This window comes from Hyperolius riggenbachi, chromosome 2 (genome assembly GCF_040937935.1).
Source record: "Hyperolius riggenbachi isolate aHypRig1 chromosome 2, aHypRig1.pri, whole genome shotgun sequence".
NCBI lineage: Eukaryota > Metazoa > Chordata > Amphibia > Anura > Hyperoliidae > Hyperolius > Hyperolius riggenbachi.
Window position 1 is genome coordinate 454,122,487 of NC_090647.1, and position 21,872 is coordinate 454,144,358.

Here is a 21,872-nt window from a genome sequence, read left to right on the forward strand (position 1 = left end):
TTACACTTATTGTCGTTCAGATGAGTTATAAAAGGGTCGACATGAGTCGGGTCAGTGTCCCAAATGATCAAAATGTCGTCTATGAATCTCCCGTACCACGCAATACCTGCCTTCGGGCGCCCCCCATCTCCAAAGACGTGGAACTCCTCCCACCATCCCATGTATAAATTGGCCAGGGATGGGGAGAACTTTGCTCCCATGGAGGCTCCACACCTCTGGAGATAGAAGGCGCCGTCGAACATGAAATAATTGCGGGCCAGGAGATATTCTACAGCAGTACAGAGAAACACCCGGAGGTCCGAAGAATAGTCCGAGTATCTCTCAAGATGGTACTGAAGTGCTGTAAGGGCTAAGTGATGGGGTATACAAGAGTACAGAGATTTGACATCAATCGTCAGCCAACTCCAATTATGTTCCCAAGTTAGGGTCTCCATACTGGCCAATAAATGTTGTGAGTCCCTGAGGTATCCCGGTAGTCACACAGAATGTAATTTATTTGATTACTTGTATTGGTTGTTCTTTACAATATGTAGGATGCACTACTAGGCCTTTGAAGGCCCGTATTGCTGAACACTATCTGGGGGCCGGTTGGCTCACTAGTAGTATTTCAAATGTGGCGAAACATTTCCGCTCAGAACATGGGGGAGATATGTCCACCTTTAGATTTCAGGGCATTGAGAGGATCTCTCTACCCAAAAGAGGGGGAGATCTTCATGATTCGCAGAAGAGAGGCTTATTGGATCTTCTGTTTAGGGACTAGGACCCCTCTGGGCATGAATGCAAGGTGGGATTTAGCTCTAGTGACCAGTTAGATCACATATATTAGATATAAAGAACCATCCTGCTTTATTCATTTTGTCCGTGATGTTGTTTTTTTGTTTTATGCTTCATCTATATCCTTTTCTTAGTCAAATGATTCCATAATGTATGGAATTATTTTGTTTTGCTACACATTGATCTGTCTTCATCTAAAGTGCGCTTCCCTGTTCTCTGGTCTTTTATATAATTGTAGGTTTTTAAACACAAATTTTAAATGTGTTATAGAGGCTGCTGTGGTGACCCTTTTCGGAGTGTGCAGACCTTTTGACTCCATCCTTGTTGGGATTGGCTGGTTTGTCTCACTTCCTGGTCCCGCCCACCATCCCCTATAAAACCATGTGGATGTAAGTCATAAAAATGGCTATGATTAAGAACCGGGATGGTTCGAAACATGTCAGTCTAAGTACTCGTTTTTACATGATTGGGATACGTCCTGAATAAATAAACTTTTGGATTTTTGGAAAACATTGTGCGGATATCGATTGCATCTTAAAGAAAACCCGTAACCAAGAATTCAGCTTCATCCCAATCAGTATCTGATACCCCCTTTTACATAAGAAATCTATTTCTTTTCACAAACAGATCATCAGGGGGCTCTGTATGGCTGATATTGTGGTGAAACCCCTCCCACAGGAAACTGTGAGGACCATGGTCCTGGCAGTTTCCGATCTGTGAACCTCATTGCATTGTGGGAAATGGCTGTTTACAGCTGTTTCCAACTGTCAAAAAAGCAAGCAGCAGCTACTTCCAGTGGCATCACCTGCCAGCAATAAAAATGTCGCCATTTGATAAATGTCAGAATGTAAACCGGAGAGGAAAGATTTTACAATGGGCAAACACTGACTAAATCATTTATACATAATTATTGTTAAAATGAAGCACTTTTTTATTACATTTTTTTCACTGGAGTTCCTGTTAAAAGTAAACCTGAGATGGGGAAAAAAAGGTTTTATATATACTTGGGGCTTCCTCCAGCCCCCATTTAGGCTGGTAGCTAGTCGGGATGTACTGTCTGCCAGTTGGACTGCACCGACTGGCGAAGATACTGGGCTTTCTGGTGGAAGAGGACAGCAAGGGACAGATCAGCCTGAAGGGGGTTGGAGGAAGCCCCCAGGTATGTATAAAACATTTTTTTTTATTTCTCAGGTACCCTTTAAGTAAAAATTTTCCCCCAATTTAACGTGCTTAGGGCTTCTTCTAGCCTCCTGTAGTTCTGGTCCCTCACCGTTGTTCAGCTCTGATCGGCGTAGCCCTTGGTAAGCTGGCTAATTGCCAGCCACTATGTATGCGAGGCCCCCAGAGCACACCTCCTTGCAATTTTCACGAACTGAGCAAGTGCAAAACGCCCACAACGGGAGTGCGTTTGAGCAAGCTGGAGGGCCACGCATGCAGCTCTCTGAGGGCAGAAGCTGATGGAGTAATAGGTGGAATGACGGTGAGGGAGACAAACTACAGGGGACTAGAAGAAGTCCTAGGGAAGTTAAACTGGGGGGAAATTTTACATTTCCTTTAAGTTAATATAGTTTTTTACTGTAATAACCACCTGTGGGGGAACAGGGCCACCAGTTATAAAGAGGTGGGAAATGGTGCTGGTAGGGGGCAGACATAGTAGGGGGTCATATTTGCCATTTGTAGGCTCATGAATGCTGGTAGGCTGTTATGTATAGCAAAATAAAGATAATGCCTGCATGAAAATGTAACTGGAAAAGCTTTGACAATTGGGAAAATGATGCATGGTTTTCGGTCAAAGAAACGCACGTTGTAGATATTTCTGTGCAGAGGTTCCCTGAGATCTGAAAATTTTAAAATGGCTCCTCTAGGCAATAACGCTTAGAAAGACTGCCTTAAAGGTAATGCGGTCTAATTGGGTGACAGCTGCATTTGAAAGGTAAAAAAGTAATATTTGCCTTCACTTGAGCTGCTGAGAAGGAGCAGTAGCTGCTTTTATAGAGACCTGCAGAGATTCTAAGCAGTGAAACCATCTTTGTAAACTTGCCTGGACATATTTTATGTAAATATATGTTAAGGTGTAATTCTGGTTTTATTTGCCTACCTATAAAAATAGTGCACGAAAAGTGCCCGAGACTGCCGGTAGTAGAATATCGGTAACACTACAGATATTCCACTACATAAAGCCTATAGTAAAATATCTGTAATCTTTTCCAATATTTTACTATGACCTAATCTAACCCAATTCTCACACAGAACCCTCCCTCTACCTATGCCTAACCCTAAGCCTCCCCCCTCCCGGCTCTGCTTAACGTTATCCCCTGCCCCCTTGCACCCCCCCCCGGTGGCTAACTCTTAACCTCCATCCCTGCCTAAACTTAACTTCCCCGTGCCTAACTTTAACCCTCTAAACTACCTCGGCAAGAGTAACAGCCTTGATTAACGGCACTGATTATGGTGCACAATAGCGCTGCTGGGCGCCTGCTATTTATCGTGCACCATAATTAATGCTTATTAATATTGCCGCTAATTGTGGCTTTTAATATTGCTGCCTAAGGCGGCGCTATTTTTAGCGGTGGTTGTCCTGCGCCATGTGTACTTGATTGGGGTTTTATTTACTACATCAAAATGTGAATAGCAGTGCATTAGTCTGTTCCTTTAAAAAAAAAAAAAAAGCAACTCTTTAAATGGTGTTTTACAGTAGCATGCAGAGAGTTGTGGTGATGTGCCCTATTCACCAGCATTCGCTAAGAACATTGAGACGTGGTGCTTGCTTAGTACTGTAGTTATGAACCACCATATTTTTCTTGTTACTCTTTGCATTTTTCTGGTGAACTTCTAGAGACTTACTAGATCAAAGCTGTTTTGCATTACATTGACAATCTATGGTCTTGAGGTGTAGTTAGCGCTGGGTGGCTCCCAAAAACTGCTGCATGAAACGCCCGGTCAATAGCCTTGGGGCTGTATTACTGACTGACCAGTGAAACTAGACAATGAGCATAATGAAGAAATGGCAACCCCTTCACAAAGAATTCTCTAGCAGCAGGTGACCTTTTTCTATGACAAGTACACTTTAAAGGGAACCTGAAGTGTGAGAGGCATATGGAGGCTGCCATATTTATTTCCTTTTAAACAATACTAGTTGCCTGGCAGTCTTGCTTATCATTCTGACATTATTAGTGTCTGATTCGCACATCTAATGCTGGGTAAACACGGTACGATTTTCCATGCAATAGCTGGATCAGATAGAAAAAAATCCCTCATGTCCGATATTGCTCCCGATCGTTTCCGCACTCAATATCTCATAGCGGTGAATGGAAAAAGATAAGAAAAATGAATGAAGATGAGAGAATCGAGTGCGGAATCGTGCCGAAAAAACGATTGGGTCGCAAAATCTCACGAAAAACAACGTGTGTACCCAGCATATAACAAGCATGCTGCTAATTTTGTCAGATGATTGTCATACACGTCTGATCTGCATGCTTATTTAGGGTCTATGACTAAAAAGTATTAGAGGCAGAGGATCAGCAGGACAGCCAGGCAATATGTATTGTTTATAATAAAATAAATGTCAGCCTCATATCTCACTTCAGGTTCCCTTTAAAGTGAAATGAGCAGCATTTTTAACCCCAGGGCATCTCAACAGCACATAAAAAATGCATGCTAACAATGTGGCTCATCTAAAAAAATTCATTCTACCTCATCTTTTTACATGTAAATGTCTGTTAGAGGTTACTGCCGGAGCCTGCAGTCCGCAGAAAGAGCAGGCAGATAAGGACTGCTGTAATTAGCTGTAGCATTGAGAAAACAAAAGCTTTCATCAGCTGGGGGAGAGATAGGACACCATACTTCAGTTTAGAGAAGTCACTGTGATTATTTTCACACCTTCCTCTGGATAAATGAGAGCAGAGGGAAGGGGTAAAATGGCAGCTCCTGCAGCTATTAGAAACTAGGACAAACTGCAGAAAAAGAGCTGCTTGTATCACTTTAAATATGACACTTAATTTACTTTTACAGTCTGATCACGTGCATTTTTGTACATTTTCCATTGTTTGATTATGGACGTTTTTTTTCTCATCTTCCCTTGTTAACTTTGTGCACACAAACCATCTGTAGTCTGAATGATGTGACCTCCGCCCACTCTTTCCCAGCACAAACATTAATGTAGCACATATTATCTGCACATTAGCCCATTTCCACTGTGGTAGTTTGAGTTTAAGCCTTGTCTGGAATATCGGATTTTCTTCCAGAACGCAAGCTATGTGGTGCTTCAGAGAAAGGAGTGTTTTGCAAGCTACTTGCGATTGATTAGATTTGTTGGCTGCGCTGAAATCTGTAAAAGCTTCCTGTGGTACAAAACTGTTATTGCTTTGCTTTTAAAGTCACTGCTTTATCCCTTCATTAGACTCCTTATGCCAGCAAATCCCTCCCTCCCCCCCCTTGTCTGTTCAATTATTTTTAATAACATTCCTCATTTGGCTGACTTCCATACTTAGACTGCAGGGTGATTCTTGCAGCATTTGTATGATTTTCACCTGCCAAACATTAACGTGTATGCCTTGTTTCCAGGTGGACAATACGAGCCAGAGTTACCAACAAGGGTCAGATCCGCACTTGGAGCAACTCCCGTGGGGAGGGCAAGCTGTTTTCTATAGAGATGGTGGATGAGAGTGTAAGTGGTCCATTTGAAATGAACAAAGTTTGAATACTGAGTGCAGTCCTCTTCAGCAAGCTGTGCTTAAGGTTTTTTTGTTGTTGGTGCATTTCATATACAATAATACAATGTGGCAGAATGGTTTTATAACTTTGCTGGCCCTTTCTCAATGTCCATTGTGCAAGATGAAAAGCATAGGCCTGCCCATACGCACACTGAATTAAACTTGTGCGGGGCAGCCAATAAAGACCGCTAGCCACCTGTTCTCCATGACCCAGCGACATGTGATGTAACTACATACATGCTGGCAGGTCACAGAACAGGTGCCCCAGTGGCAGATGAAGGCAGAAGGACACAGGAGGGCAGTGAGTGTGCTATGCTGCAAGCACTGCTCTCGGGGATCACTGTTGAGGGGAGACCTGGGGGTCCACCAGCCTGCCCCTGCTGTGGCGGTTCCATAGATTTAAAGATTTATTTGCAGTGTGTGGCAGGAACTGTGGAAATTCTTAAAGGATGCATCCGGGGGGGGGGGGGGGGGGAGTTTCACTCACCGGGGTCTTCTTCCAGCCCCTAGAAGTCGGAAAGGTCCAAATACGTAGTTCCGCTCTGCGCTAGACATCCGCTCTCCACTCCGGAAGATTGCGACCCATGGTTGGGACGGGACCTGTGCACCTCTTGTGATCACGCTCCTGTCGCCGAGGGCGCACTGCGCTTCTGCAGTTCAATCCTCTTTGAACTGTGCAACGCAGAACACTCTTGGCGACGGGAGTGCGATTTCTAGAGATGCGCATGCGTGGAAGATCCCGACCCAGCCGTGGGTCGCGATCTTCTGGAGGGGAGAGCAGAGGCCTGGCTCAGAGCAGAACTATGGCATGGGACCTGACAGACTTCTAGGGACTGGAAGAAGCCCCAGGTGATTGGAACTTTTTCTTTGGGGGGGAGAGGGGATGTATCCTTTTAATGAAAAATAAATTCCTTAGGCCACCATTACCTGTACTTCTGTGAACCTGTGCACTTTTTTTCTGCTTTACTTGCGGTACATGAATATTGAACTCTTATATTAGAATGTCAAGACTATATTCTCATGTACTTTGAAGTTGTGCCAGAATGAGTGAGATTGTGCGCTGCTCATCACTGCTCACATCATATCTTAGCAGACCAAGATTCTGGGATGCCTTAACCTACTAGCATGCTAATGCCAAATGAGATGGGCAATATGAAATCTATGAACAGGAATCTTTCGAAGTTCAGTAGGCTTTTTCTTGCATATTTCAATAAAAACATGGGTTGTCAGTGTTGTATACTTATAGTGAACCTGAACCGAGTAACATGATTTAAAATAAACATGGTGTACTTGCAAATGAACATTACATACTTACTTCGCCATCAGCTCCTCTCAGAAGCTCACCATTTTCTTCTTACGATTCCTTCCAGTTCTGACAAGATTTTGTCAGTACTGAAATATATTAATTGCTGTCAGTTATAGATCAGTTGCTGTCAGTTATAACTTAAAGGACCGCTGATCTGCCAGGTAATGTCCATGTTTCCCTTTGGCTCAAGCGGGTAAAATTACAGTGTAACAGTGTGTTGACCAGGAACCTGTTATGGGTTAATGCCAATTTTCAAAATGGAGAATTCCATCAATGCCAATGAACAAACAGGACGCAGGAGAGAAGAGATTGAGGAGTAGACTACACCGGGGGTAAGTATGACCTGTGTGTGTTTGTTTTGACTTTTTATTTTCAGTACAGGTTTGCTTTAAACCAGTCTTATATGAAACCTTGGTAAGCATACGTGTTATGAGCAGACATATAGTGCAGACACCTAGGGACTCTTTGTTGCATCCTACATGCTCTGCAACCAGGGCAGACTTTTGTAATGGTTTATGTTCAGCTTTGACTTTGATGAATGGGGAAGACACACATTTTCACAATGAGACTACAGATCTCAGGGACTGGCTAATAGAGACACTGCAGGGCATATGTTCTAGCTGGACCTTTTGCACATACAATTTTAAAGCTCCTGGGTTATGTAAGGGCAAATTCTACATCATAGTTTTCAAACTTTTAAGATTTTTAAAGTAAACCTGTACTGAAAAAAAGTTCCGCTGGGGGGTACTCACCTCAGTAGGGGAAAGCGTCTGGACCCTATCAAGGCTTCCCCCGTCCTCCTGTGTCCCACAGCGGTCTCGCTGCAGCCCCCGGAACGCATAGGCAACAAATCGGACAGCCTGTGCAATATTTACCGTTTCTGGCTCCGGCGGGGGAGCAGTTGCGGCTCTTCTGACTGAGATGAGCGAAAATAGCCGATCTCCGTCGGGTCCGCTCTACTGCGCAGGAGACTTGGGCCTGCGCAGTAGAGCGGCCCGACGGAGATTGGCTATTTTCGCCTTTCTCCGTGGGAAGAGCGGATCCTGCGCTGGAGCCAAAAGGTAAATATTTACATTGTCGCCGCTCCGGGAGGATTTTCTTCGCCGCTGTGGGACCGAGGAGGATTGGGGGGGGGGGGGGGGGGGGGAGTCTCAATAGGATCCAGAGGCTTTCCCCCACCCGAGGTGAGTACCCCCCAGGGGAGGTTTTTTCATTACAGATTTTCTTTAAGGTTATAGCTGACCTCTGCACTTGCTGTGCGAAAATGCTGCAGCTAGTCCATTGTAAGGATCCGCTTCCTCTCCTAAACTGCTGTCACAGTGAGGTATTCACAGTGAGGTATTCACAGTGGTAACAGCTGTTTGCAGTTGAGTACTCCAATATAAGGCAATTTTTGGGGGCTAAAATTAGGGGTCATGGCTTGTACTAAAGTCCTTGTGTGCTCTCTTGCCAGGGTAGTATGCATGTGCCACACAGCCGGAGCTGTATGTGTAGTTGAGTCAATAATTTAACTTAAAGTAACTGAATGTATTGACCAGACAACTAAAGTCTTTGGCATCAATTCACCAGAGAGGAATTACTAAGAGAAAAAAGGTAGGTAGTTTATCTCATGAGGTATTTTAACACTCTGGAGTCAATTCACCAGTGTGAGAGGACAGAGAGAAAAGTGTTCGATAGCAGGGGATAATGGAGAGATATGCATGAGGAAAGTGTGAGAAAGCAGAGAGTTATGTAATCGGTATTAATGATTTACATGGGATACTTTTCCTCTCTGTAAGCTTGAAAGTGAAGCATTGTGGGTAGGAGGCGGAGTTTTACCACTACCTGACCAGAGTATTCCCGCCTTTTACTGCCGGATCATATCATAAATCATATCACGAGTGAGTCTGAACTTCTTCACCTCTGTCTCAGTAAAATTATCAAGAACTGTTCTCTCACGAAAAATACGAGGGGCGATTAAACAGACACTCCTCCTGCGCCTTTGTCTCCTCATAATAGATGCAAGCTCTAAGGCCTAGTGCACACCAGAGCGGTTCGGCTGCGTTTTGCGATCCGCTTGCGGCTGCGGATACGCTTGGGTAATGTATTTCAATGGGCTGGCGCACACCAGAGCGGGAGGCGTTTTGCAGAAACGCATACTCCCGGGATGCTGCAGATTTTGGATTGCGGAGGCGTTTCTGCCTCAATGTTAAGTATAGGAAAAACGCAAACCGCTCTGAAAAACGGCACTTCAGAGCGGTTTGCCAGGCGGTTTTTGTTACAGTAGCTGTTCAGTAACAGCTTTACTGTAACAATACATGAAATCTACTACACCAAAAACGCTTCACAAAACCGCAAAATGCTAGCTGAAACGCTACAGAAAAATAAGAAAAAGCGTTGCAAAATCTGCTAGCATTTTGCGGATCTGCTAGCAGTTTTTTGGTGTGCACCAGGCCTAACAGAGTAAGCTTAAAGGGACTCCGAGCTCAGCAAAAAAAGTAAAGTTGTACTCACCAGGGTCTTTCTCCAGCCCAGTGCTGGTCGGGAGGTCCCACGCCGGCGTCCTGGCTCCTCTCCTTCACCCCGCTCCGGTATGGCTGACAGGCCGCAGCCCGGGCGACACTCGGTGGAGTGTCGGGCTGCAGCTTCCGCGTATGACGCGGATTACGTCACACGCCGGCCGCCTCGCGTCATCACGGCGGCCGGCGTGAAAGTACTGCGCATGCGCGCTTTAATCGCGCATGCGCAGTACTTTCACGCCGGCCGCCGTGATGACGCGAGGCGGCCGGCGTGTGACGTAATCCGCGTCATACGCGGAAGCTGCAGCCCGACACTCCACCGAGTGTCGCCCGGGCTGCGGCCTGTCAGCCATACCGGAGCGGGGTGAAGGAGAGGAGCCAGGACGCCGGCGTGGGACCTCCCGACCAGCACTGGGCTGGAGAAAGACCCTGGTGAGTACAACTTTACTTTTTTCGCTGAGCTCGGAGTCCCTTTAAAAGGCTCCATCTTCCACAGCAGCAGCTGCTGTGTGAAAACCACGATATCTCCAGGTTCATTCAGGGGATAAAGAGATGAAAAAATAACGAATGGCCACACCCCCTCTCTTCCCTGGTGAATTGTGATTTGGAGAAAAACTAACTACTAACTATCACTTATTTATCTCACATTTATCTCTTGCATTTCTCTGTCGATATTTTCCCCTATACTTCTGGAGAATTGCTATTTGGAGATATCACAAGAGGTAAATTACCTCCCAAGAGATAAATAGGTTGGTAACCTCTGGTGAATTGACGCCTTTATGTGGCATATATCTATAACAGAAGGAACAAAAGTGCTAAATCAGGCATTAACCACTTCTCTACCACAGGTTTTTTCCCCTTCAAAAGCTCTTCTTATTCATTTGGTAATAACTTTATCGCTAATTGTCACACTGAAATGATTCTTTTTTTATTTGTTTTTTGCGGGATAACCTGGGCTTTCTTTGGGCAGTAGTTTATGCTAAATTATATTTTATATGCATTTTACAGGGAAGAGGAGGAAAAAATCATTTTATTTGCCCATTTGTCCCAGTTATTATAATGTTTAAATTGTGTCCCTAGTACAATTTATGGTGATATTTTATTTTGGGTTAAGGGTAAAGGAGTTAAAAAATAATGAAAATGCATTTAATTTTTCTATGGTAAGTGTATAATGGTGTATTTGGAAGTAGTTTTACTTTTTGGCCACAAGATGGTGCTATACTAACTGTTTTCTAAAAATAGAAAACAGAACCAAGTGTTTACATATGTTTGCAGGTGTTTGTAAACAAGGATGCAGAAAAGCTTGGCAGAAGTTCCTAAGTGGTTAAATTAATATATAGTGAAGGGGTGTTCCTGAACTGCACCAAGATAATAAGACTGTGATTAAATGACACAGAACATTTCTGGAGAGTAAATGTCGCATTTAGATTAGTTTTCAGTGGAGATCCATATTCTGTTCGCGTCTGGTTCTTTTTAAAAGGACACTGGGCTCATTCCTGCAGTTTTATACATATATCGTTGTGTGTATGTTACATTTTAGCAGTGCTGTCTGTTTAGTTTCGCACACCCATATACGTGTGCCAGTATAATGTGTGAAGGGCTGTGAAATCTCCAGAGGGAGCATTAGCAGAAAGCTCCTGCTCAACTGGTCCCAAGAAGGCCCCTTGATCATACCTTTCCTTATTGCCCAGCTCACATACGGGGGTATGTGAGCTGGGCAATAAGGAAAGGTATGATCAAGGGGCCTTCTTGGGAGGCCCCCACATACAAGCCCATCTATTGGACTGCTCCTGCGGCCTCACAATTTAGGTCTATGTGGTGCAGGTTACGTCTAAAGATTTGCTTGAAGCATATATAAAAGGGAAGGGAAGGCATTAGCTTTATTATATACAATGTATGTGTGTCCCTGCAGTCCAGCCAGTCTGAAAACTGTGTTCTGTATTACTTTAAGCTGAAAGACTCTCTCATAAAACTACATTAGCAGTGTAGTGGCTGACTGACTGGTGTTGCTGGCAGACTTCTGATGCATCTATTAAATGTTTCATGCCTATACCTGAATAGATTCACTGATAAGCAGGTTTTTCTATCCTCATTTTAAATGGAGTCCTGTCTGAATTCATTTAGTTGCATAAGATGGATAAATGGCTGGAAGTTTTATTCTATTTTGCTGTTAGCTCTTTATAATATTTCCCAATTTCTTGAGGCTGATTCCCATTGCTATTATGTACACTCCTGTAAGTGATCTTACTTTAAAACACAACAGCACATTTTCAGATTCTTAAAACCAGGATGTGTGTAATTAAAACTCTTGGAGTATTCAAGGTCTGCACCCCTCCTTCCCCACCCGCACCGACGCCATACCAATTATTCACCGCACTAGTTTGTATCTTTCGTTAGGTCTGATGCTGATAGATGCTGCCTTTTTTTCTGTTTTTCCTTCTTTTTTGGGTTGTGACAGACTGCTTGATTTGTGTTTGCCCTCCTAACCTCATTTGAGATACAAAGTAGTCGTCATGCTTTCTATTCTCGGGCACTTGCAGAAAAGCAAAGTGACTAAAATGTTTTTATGTGCAGATGTTGTTTCTCTGATGCAAGAACAAAAATCTGTTATCAAATAATTAGCTCTCCTTGCCCTGGGTATAGAGGGGGTGGGTGAGTCATCCCAGAGCCTGGGCAGCAATCGCAATGGTGACATCTTTGTCATCAAATTCGGTACAAAGCCTGCTGTAGCCCACACATCACGTGCATTCTTCTGCTAATTAGTTAATTATCTTTATTATGAACTAAAGGCATATTGTTTTATTTTTAATGCATTAGGAATTGATATGATAAATCATTGTTTTTCCTAAATCAACTGGACATGGTCCATCATGTAATCTGTAGTAATTAGGATGGATTAATATACTGTTTCCCCAAAAATAAGACACTGTCATTAATTTTTCATTAAAAAATGTGCTATGGCTTATCTTCGGGGAGGTCTTATATTTGTGGGGGTAGCCAGATTCCCCTTTGGTCAGATCCCCCAGTACATAGCCAGATCCCCCTCCACTCACGTACATAGCCAGATCCCCCCCCCCCCCACGTATATAGCCAGATCCCCCCCCCCCCAGTACATAGCCAGATCCCCCTCCACCCACGTATATAGCCAGATCCCCCCAGTACATAGCAGTATCCCCCTTTAGTCAGATCCCCCAGTACATAGCTAGATCCTCTAAGTATATAGCCAGATCCCCTAGCTAGTAGTAGCTGATAACCATCCCTCGCCACCATGCAGCCGCTGTTGCGACCAATTTACCTCCCCTATGTATGCCCCTCTCCTCCAGAAACTTGGATCCACCTGTGGGCTGCGGCTAGCGCTGTGCATAACTGTGATTAGCGGTGAAGGCAGCTAAAGTTATACAGAAACAGTGCTGCCCTCTGCAGGAAGTACAGAGATCACTTCATGTACATGGGCTCTGTTACTGTTCAAGTTTAGCTGCCCTCACTGCTGATGCATCTGAATTATGCACAGCATTAGCCACAGCCCGCAGGGGGATCCAACTTTCTGGAGGAGAGGGGCAGGAGAGGTAAATCGTCGGGGGGGGGGGGGGGGGGGTGCAGCTAGGTCTTATTTTCGGGGGATGTTTCTTATTTTAGGGGATGTATTATTTTAGAGGAAAGATGGTAGGTATTCAACCACTAACCTCCCCCCTCCTTCCTTTAGTCAGTTTTCTGGCTCAGACAAAATATTTGCATTACCAAAGTTTGTGCTTGATAGTCTTAGCTCAGGCATGGGCAAATTTGGCCCTCCAGCTGTTAAGGAACTACAAATCCCACAATGCATTTGCCTTTGAGTCACGACTGTGGCTGTCAGACTCCTGCAATGCATTGTGGGACTTGTAGTTCCTCAACAGCTGGAGGGTCAAGTTTGCCCATGCCTGGTCTAGCTACTAATATTCTAATAAATTTAGAATAGAATAAATATTACCATCAGTCTGGTATGGTTTTGTCAGCAGAAGAGTATTGAATTACTGTAGCAATCAAGTACTATTTGTAAGGGTAAACTGTGACTGATAACTACTGTAGATCTTGATGTTCTCTTCGGTATCAAGTCAGTTTTTATACTTACAAATCTTACCAGTTAGACCAGCTGGTGGAGCATTACATAAATATTACATTATCTCATATATGGAATATTAAGGATATTTTAGATTTCCAAGATAAAAAAAACAAAACAAGAACCTGTTTTTAGCAGTGGGCTTGTATTGCAGCTAGCTGCAGGCTTCTGTTTCTACTGGTGTATTGTGTGTAAAGCTATGCACACATATAGAATTACAGACATCGGGACTCGATCCCTCAGGACATGATACTATACAGATGCGTCACTAGCCTGTAGGTTTATGACATGTCTGTTGCTATGGGACTGGAAGGCTAACTAGTGGCGCACGACAAAGTTGTTTCCCATGTGAGGGGTCAGTAGAGAGAGCCATGGCCTCAGGGGTGATTTGGTCTCTGCCAGAGCCTTGAAAGGAACCTGAAGTGAGAGGTACAGGATCTTCTCAAAAAATTAGCATATTGTGATAAAGTTCATTATTTTCTGTAATGTACTGAAAAACCTTAGACTTTCATATATTTAGATTCAAATACACACAACTGAAGTAGTTCAAGCCTTTTATTGTTTTAATATTGATGATTTTGGTATACAGCTCATGAAAACCCAAAATTCCTATCTCAAAAAATTAGCATATTTCATCCAACCAATAAAAGAAAAGTGTTTTTAAAACAAAAAGTCAACCTTCAAATAATTGTTCAGTTAGCTTTATGGAGATAAAGATTTCATTTTTCAGCACGACCTGGCACCTGCTCATAGTGCCAAAACCACTGGTAAATGGTTTACTGACCATGGTATTACTGTGCTCAATTGGCCTGCCAACTCTCTTGACCTGAACCCCATAGAAAATCTGTGGGATATTGTGAAGAAAAAGTTGAGATACGCAGGACCCAACACTCTGGATGAGCTTAAGGCCGCTATCAAAGCATCCTCAGCCTCCACAACACCTGAGCAGTGCCACAGGCTGATTGCCTCCATGCCACGCCGCATTGAAGCAGTTATTTCTGCAAAAGCATTCCCGACCAAGTATTGAGTGCATAACTGAACATAATTATTTGAAGGTTGACTTTTTTTTGTTTTAAAAACACTTTTCTTTTATTGGTTGGATGAAATATGCAAATTTTTTGAGATGGGAATTTTGGGTTTTCATGAGCTGTATTCCAAAATCAATATTAAAACCATAAAAGGCTTGAACTACTTCAGTTGTGTGTATTTGAATCTAAAATATAAAAGTCTTAATATTTTTCAGTACATTACAGAAAATAATGAACTTTATCACAATATGCAAATTTTTTTGAAAAGATCCTGTATATGGAGGCTGCAATATTTATTTCCTTTTAAAACAAACCTGAACTGGAAATTAAAAGTCAAAATAAACATACACATGTCATACTTGCCTCCCATGTAGTCTGCTCCTCAATCTTTCTCCTCTCCTGCGTCCTGTTTATCCACTGTGATCAATGGAATTCTCTGTCCTCCTCCAAATTAAAAATGGCAGTGACCCTGTAACAGCTAATGGGTCAGCACACTGTTAAACTGTAATATCGCCCACTTGAGCCATAGGGAAACATGGACATAACATTGCACATCCAGTTTTCCTTTCAGTTATAACGGACAGCAACTGATAACTGACCTCAACTGATAAAATTTCAGTTCTGACACAATCTTGTCAGAACTAAGAAATCATTGTTAGAGGAAAATGGTGAGCTTCTGAGAAGAACGGACGGTGAGGTAAGTATGTAATATTCATTTGCAGGTACATCATGTGTTTATTTTAAATATATTTACTCTGTTCAGGTTCACTTCAAACAATACCAGTTGCCTGGCTGTGCTGCTAATCACGTTGGTATCATTAGTACCTGAATCCCACAACTGAATCAAGCACACAGCTAATCTTGTCAGATTTCTCAGAAACCTCTACTCTATATATCCCTGTTCAAGGTTTATGGCTAAAAGCTGGCCATACATCTAGCAATATTGCCATCCAATCCGCAACAAGCATGTGATGCATCAATGATTTGCGGCGGTAAGGGTTTGCGATATGACAACAGACCCCTGCCACTGTCCCCCAAAGTGTAAAATGTTTCCCCCATCCCCGGGGCACGTGCCATGTAAAAATGCTCACTCTTCCCACTGTCGCGACTTTTGGCATTTTCCGGTGTCACCTAAGTTACCGAGTGCCCACAGGCACTTGGTAACCTGGGTGAGAGGAGGAGATGCTGGAACTTGTACCAGCGGGACAGGTGAGCATTTTACACAGCACTGAAGGGGACATTAACATTTGTTGAAATTGATTGTGAATCCCACCTGCATTGTATGGACAGCCAACAGATCTCTTGGATCAGAGAGTTCTGTTTCTTGGTTGATCTGTCCATACATTATCAGATGCATGGGCACCTTTAGAGGCGCTCTGCAGGACAACCAGGAAATTTGCATTGTTTGAAAGGAAATGAATGTGTCCATATCTCTCTCACTTCAATTTCCCTTTATGGAAGGAGTTGTAGATGCGCAATCTTTATCAACCACTGACAAGTTTAGTCAAACTAAGTATACATGCTAAACTCTTGTATGACACACTGATTGGCATAGCTGCTTTAGAAAGGCATGGCCTCGGAAAAGCAGACAACAGTGTAAGCCGGGGTCTCAAACTCCATTTACCTGGGGGCCGCAGGAGGCAAAGTCAGGATGAGACTGGGCCGCATAAGGGATTTCACAATCAGCAGCAGCAAATGATATTTGAGGGTGTTAAGGTTGCATCAGGGCATATAGGGTTCAAAGCAAACTCCTTTGCAAAGGAGCACAGTGATAATGTTGGGATGTCCATATGCCAGACATAGCCCATAATGAGATGGGGTTTTTTGTTTTTTATTTTTTGAAAGATAGTACTTTGTGATTTTATTTTTTTTATTTCCCCTGCAGTTAACCTTTTTATCTCAATTATTATTACAGGGCGAGATCCGGGCCACTGCTTTCAATGAACAGGCTGACAAATTTTTCACACTTATTGAAGTAAACAAGGTATTTTTTCATATCCGTTCCATATCCGTATTTAATTCTGCCTTGTTGCTCTTTAGCAGCTTTGCTTAGTGTGAGTTTACGGTTTCCTGTTGACTTTGTGCTGTCTGTTTTTCAGGTATACTACTTCTCCAAAGGAACTTTAAAGATTGCTAACAAGCAGTACACAGCTGTAAAGAATGACTATGAAATGACCTTCAACAGTGAAACCTCTGTTATCCCCTGTGAGGACTCCTCTGAGGTCCCCACGGTGCAGTTTGATTTTGTTCCTATTTCTGAGCTGGAGAACAAGAATAAGGACACGCTTATAGGTTGGTATACATTTGGAAGAGGACAGCCGGGATCTTTTTATCTAGGCTGAGTTTTCATTATATTGTTTCTGCCTTCTTGTAGATATCATTGGAGTTTGTAAGAGTTTTGAAGATGTCACCAAAGTGACGATAAAATCAAACAATCGGGAAGTCTCAAAAAGAACTATTCATTTAATGGACACATCAGGCAAAGTGGTTGCAACAACATTGTGGGGCGAAGATGTAAGTTATTTTTTTTTTTTTTTTAGTTTTTTGTTTTTTACTTTATTTCAGAAAAAAATACATTCCATCAGCTAACTCAGGGGTCGGGAACCTATGGCTCGCGAGCCATATATGGCTCTTTTCATGCCTGCGTATGGCTCTCTGGCTCGCTAAAAGACGTGTGACAGGGCGGCCAGAGAGCCTGTTTACTAATCTGCCCCGCCGCCCCGCCCCCCTTCTCCATGCCGGGTCTTTGTACTTATGTGTGCCTCTTTCATCGGCACCGCCTCCCGCGCCAGAACGCCTTTTCTGCCCGACCCAGATGGATGCGCTGATGCTGGCGCTGCCTGTGAAAGTGATGTCACACGTTACGTGTGACACATCGGCGCAGCCAGCGGGAACTGAGGCAGCTTGGTGGGGGGAAGAGCCGACCCGACGACGTGCGACCCGGAGGCAGCCGCACCCATAGGTACTGCTCCGGAGCGCACTAGTGCACAAGCCAGCAGCAGCCGCCGCCACAGGAGCCGCCGCAGTCACTCCAGGTTCAGGAGGTCAATCCAGTCTGGTAAGTTCATTTGTGGGGAAATCTTCTGCCAATGAGAGTTCATTTGTGGGGAAATCGTCTGCCAATGAGATAGGCATTTGTGGGGAAATTGTCTGCCAATGAGATTGCACTTGTGGGGAAATCGTCTGCCAATGAGATTGCACTTGTGGGGAAATCGTCTGCCAATGATATTGCACTTGTGGGGAAATCGTCTGCCAATGAGATTGCACTTGTGGGGAAATCGTCTGCCAATGAGATTGCACTTGTGGGGAAATAGTCTGCCAATGAGATTGCACTTGTGGGGAAATAGTCTGCCAATGAGATTGCACTTGTGGGGAAATCGTCTGCCAATGAGATTGCACTTGTGGGAAAATAGTCTGCCAATGAGATTGCACTTGTGGGGAAATAGTTTGCCAATGAGATTGCATTTGTGGGGAAATCGTCTGCCAATGAGATTGCACTTGTGGGGAAATCGTCTGCCAATGAGATTGCACTTGTGGGGAAATCGTCTGCCAATGAGATTGCACTTGTGGGAAAATAGTCTGCCAATGAGATTGCACTTGTGGGGAAATAGTTTGCCAATGAGATTTCATTTGTGGGGAAATCGTCTGCCAATGAGATTGCATTTGTGGAGAAATCGTCTGCCAATGAGATTGCATCTGCCAATGAGATTGCATTTGTGGGGAAATAGTTTGCCAATGAGATTGCATTTGCAACTGCATAACAACGTTATTAAAGAATGCAGACACTTATTGTACTTAAAGTGTTTGTTTTGCATAAAATGTACACATTACCTTGTATTTAGTTTTAAACATATTGTATGGCTCTCACAGAATTTCATTTTAAAATATGTCGTGTTTATGGCTCTCTCGGCCAAAAAGGTTCCCTACCCCTGAGCTAACTGTACTTAAGCTTCAGGCTGTCATTGAATTTACTGTACATTAATCCATCCGTCCTTTATGTTAAATAACACTGTGCACTTAAATAATCTGTACACTTAAAGGAAACCTGAAGTATGTTCAATGTTCAAATGTTTCTTACCTGGGGCTCCTGCCAGCCCCCTGCAGCCGTCCTGTGTACTCACACACACTCCCATCGCTGAGCGCGTCCTGCACAGGCGCAGTACGAGAAAATCTATACTGTGCAGGACGTGCACAAGCGCATTGGACATCGACTTGTAAGTCGGCGAAAAAAAAAGTGAGCCACAGTGGGGAAGCGGAGGATTATTTGGTAACGGCACAGTCACAGGACGGCTGCATTTTTATTTATTTATTTTTTTTTGTTTTGCATACATCAGGTTCCCTTTAAATTGCTTTTTTACTGTGTTTTTTGGATGCCAGTTTGCTTAGCTAGCATTTAGCAACTACTTTTAGTCCCACACAGTGGAGAAAATGTTCCAGTATGTAAAGGATCTACCTAGGATCGCATATATCGACAAAATAATGGCAGTGGATATAGAGTGTTTATATTGCTAATCTCTGCGTCAGCTGTGGTTTTTGCTCCTCTTTTCTACTTTTCAGCCACTTACCTTCTGCTTTTCACAAAGCAGCAGTTCAGTCACACTACTATAGCTGAGGTGACCTCTGAGTAAGGAAATAGCTGTTCAAATACTGGTTTCCACATTATACCATACAGAAAAAAGTGCCCCTATGGGGTCCTTGCCTCTGAAGAGGGAAGATTCTGGATAATAATGAGGTTTCCCCTGGTCCTCGTGTTTCGCCCCGATCCAGCTCTGGCTTCCCCTGAAAATCCACCAACAAGCTTGTTGGCAGTAGCGCCTGCAACACGTGGCAGTATTCACCTTTGGGATCCAGCTCAGTACCATCTTTCCCCTCAGGCTCTGGTGGAAATAGTGGAGCCTGCGCAGTAGATTGGACCTGATCGGTCGGGCTCGGAGCCTAAGGGGGAAGATGATACTGCATCTGTGAGGGATCGCAAAGGTAAAAATTTGCTGTCTGGGGGAGCCAGCGCTGGATCTGTGCTGCACAGGAGGAAGGGCAAGTCACATTAGCATCTAGAGGCTTCCCCCTCCTGAGTTAAGTACCGCCCAGGTTCTCCTTTAACTTGCAGGTTCTCTTTAACTTGACTCTGATACTTCTTCCTTCAGCTTGGAAAAAAAATGAAGTATTGGAGTAAAAGGAAATGCACCCTGTCCTGTTGATAGGTGCTGAATTCAAACACCAACACTACTAAAGAGCCTGCTATTAGTTCCTTCAGCTTAGTTTATTCGGATGACCACATTTTTAAAAAACAGAATTTTGAATTGCGATCTTGTTACACAAAACAGGTTATTTGAACATTTTGATGTGTAGTCATGTCAGAAGAAACCAAGAGTAGTTTGTTTTATAGTTTATCAGAAAGAACTGAAATCTATACATCTTTATCTCTGTAATCTGGGGCTCTGGCATGCTCTCTCTCCAGCACCTATTAGGCTTAGTTGTCCTGTCAGGCTGCAGTCTGGAAGGGTATAGTTCCCCATCTTACAACTATGTTTATATATGCCTTAGAACTGTGATTTCACTGCACTTTAATATTTAAACCCCCCCCCCCTTTTTTTTTTCTTCCTTTCATTTAAACAGGCAGATAAATTTGATGGCTCCAGGCAACCTGTTGTTGCAATCAAGGGAGCCCGGCTGTCTGACTTCGGAGGGCGGTCTCTGTCAGTCTTGTCGGCAAGCACCTTCATGATTAATCCAGATATTCCTGAGGCATTCAAGCTCAGAGGATGGTAGGCCACAGACTGTGATGTTACAATGACCAGTCTAGCGTTAAACTAAGCGGGCAGCCAAAGCAGATCATGGGTGTACATCAAGCAGTTTTCTCAGAAAACAGTTCCGTGTTTGGACACTAGTGGGCACTCTGGCAATGTCAAAAGTTAGAATGTTGCACTTGCAGAGCTTAACCTGTTTAGTACCGGAGGAATGTCTGTGTGATGATTTCCCAGAGCTAGCACATCAAAACCTAGCTGAAGGTAAAACTGCAAGTCTTGCATTTAAGAGACTCAGAACAGAAGCATACATTACCAGCCCTAGAAGTCCCTTGGCTGGTTCTGTTCTAGTCCTTGCTCTCTGCACAAATTCCTTTAAGTTATATAGTGCCTTGGGATGGCCGGGGAGTTTGTCCTGTATCTTAACTACTGCACAAAATGGCCTGCTATGCAGTGCTTTATATTTGTGCATTGCCTGATAATCTCTTACGTAGGTGGATGCTTATAGACAGACACATGTAGAGTTTTGTACAGATTTAGCTGGAAGATATAGCCCTGCCATCATTTATTTTTCTGTGCTGGGAATAAATGCTGAGGAATATATGCTGTGTAAACCCGAGTCTTCTCCGCATGTTTTATGAAAGGCTCCTCTCCCCCCACGCTTTGCTTGATGCCGATACCAATCCCCACTGAGGCCGTTGCTGGGCTGGAATAGCATTTAGCAGCTTGGCATGGGAGAGATAGGCTGCAATGTAGAAAAACTGCAGACTGTAAAACGGATTCTCCCAATTTAACACTTTTCTGAATTAAATTGACAGGATTTTTAGATGATCTGATGACCATTTGATTGACATCAGTTTAAGAGGAACTGTAGTCAAAAATAACAATTGTTTTTTTTAACAATATTCATTTATAAATCATTTAATTGGTGTTTCCCCATTGTACAATCTTTCCTCTACCTGATTTACTTTCTGAAAGTTATCACTGGCGACAACATCTTTAGTACTGGCAGGTGACCTGTGCCGAATGTTTGTTTGCTGAGTTCTAAAGTTACCAGAAAATATACCTGATCTCCCAGAGGGCTATGGGAGGAGAATACCGCATAGCTAAATAGCCTGGGCTAAGCACCACTGGGAGGGCAGGGTTGCATACCAATATACAGCAATATATAGATATAGGAAGGGTTTCTGATGCTGAAATCAGGATATTGAACGTAAAAGTGGGTATCCTGAATAATTGACTGCATTCTACTATGTTATTGCTAGTATTACACTTTTAACAGCAGTCTTCTGTAATAAAGGCAAATATTTAAAAGCATTGGAGTGCACATTCTATACATTGAGTCTTCATACAGAAGTATGTTCACTTTTTGGCAGGCGGCCCTTGTGTGTACAGATGTGATATTTGTGGGGCTTTGACTGTCAGGCTTTGGCACCATTATGATGTGCACTCTTTTCTCCAAGGTTTGATTCGGAGGGGCAGGTATTAGAGGGGACGTCCATCTCAGAGTCCCGTGGAGGTGGTGGCGGTGGAAATACAAACTGGAAGTCCTTGTTAGAAGTTAAGAATGAAAATATGGGCCATGGAGAAAAGGTACGGCTTTCACAGTAGTGTGGTTGTTTTGTAATCTCCACCCTTCTTCTATTTAAAAACTTGGAAACCAGTACATGAAACCCCAGGGCTGTGGAGTTGGAGTCGAGGAGTTGGAGCAATT

The 21,872-nt window shown here is 43.5% G+C and overlaps 1 protein-coding gene across 1 annotated transcript in view; it reads left to right on the forward strand.

Moving 5' to 3' along the window:
• Positions 1 to 21,872, forward strand: part of RPA1 (replication protein A1) — a 105,094-nt gene that overhangs the window by 59,532 nt on the left and 23,690 nt on the right. The window contains exons 8-13 of the mRNA XM_068270077.1: positions 5,338 to 5,440; positions 16,330 to 16,398; positions 16,514 to 16,706; positions 16,789 to 16,928; positions 20,031 to 20,179; positions 21,622 to 21,751. Of these exons, the coding sequence (XP_068126178.1) occupies positions 5,338 to 5,440; positions 16,330 to 16,398; positions 16,514 to 16,706; positions 16,789 to 16,928; positions 20,031 to 20,179; positions 21,622 to 21,751 (784 nt within the window). The remainder of the gene's footprint in view (positions 1 to 5,337; positions 5,441 to 16,329; positions 16,399 to 16,513; positions 16,707 to 16,788; positions 16,929 to 20,030; positions 20,180 to 21,621; positions 21,752 to 21,872) is intronic.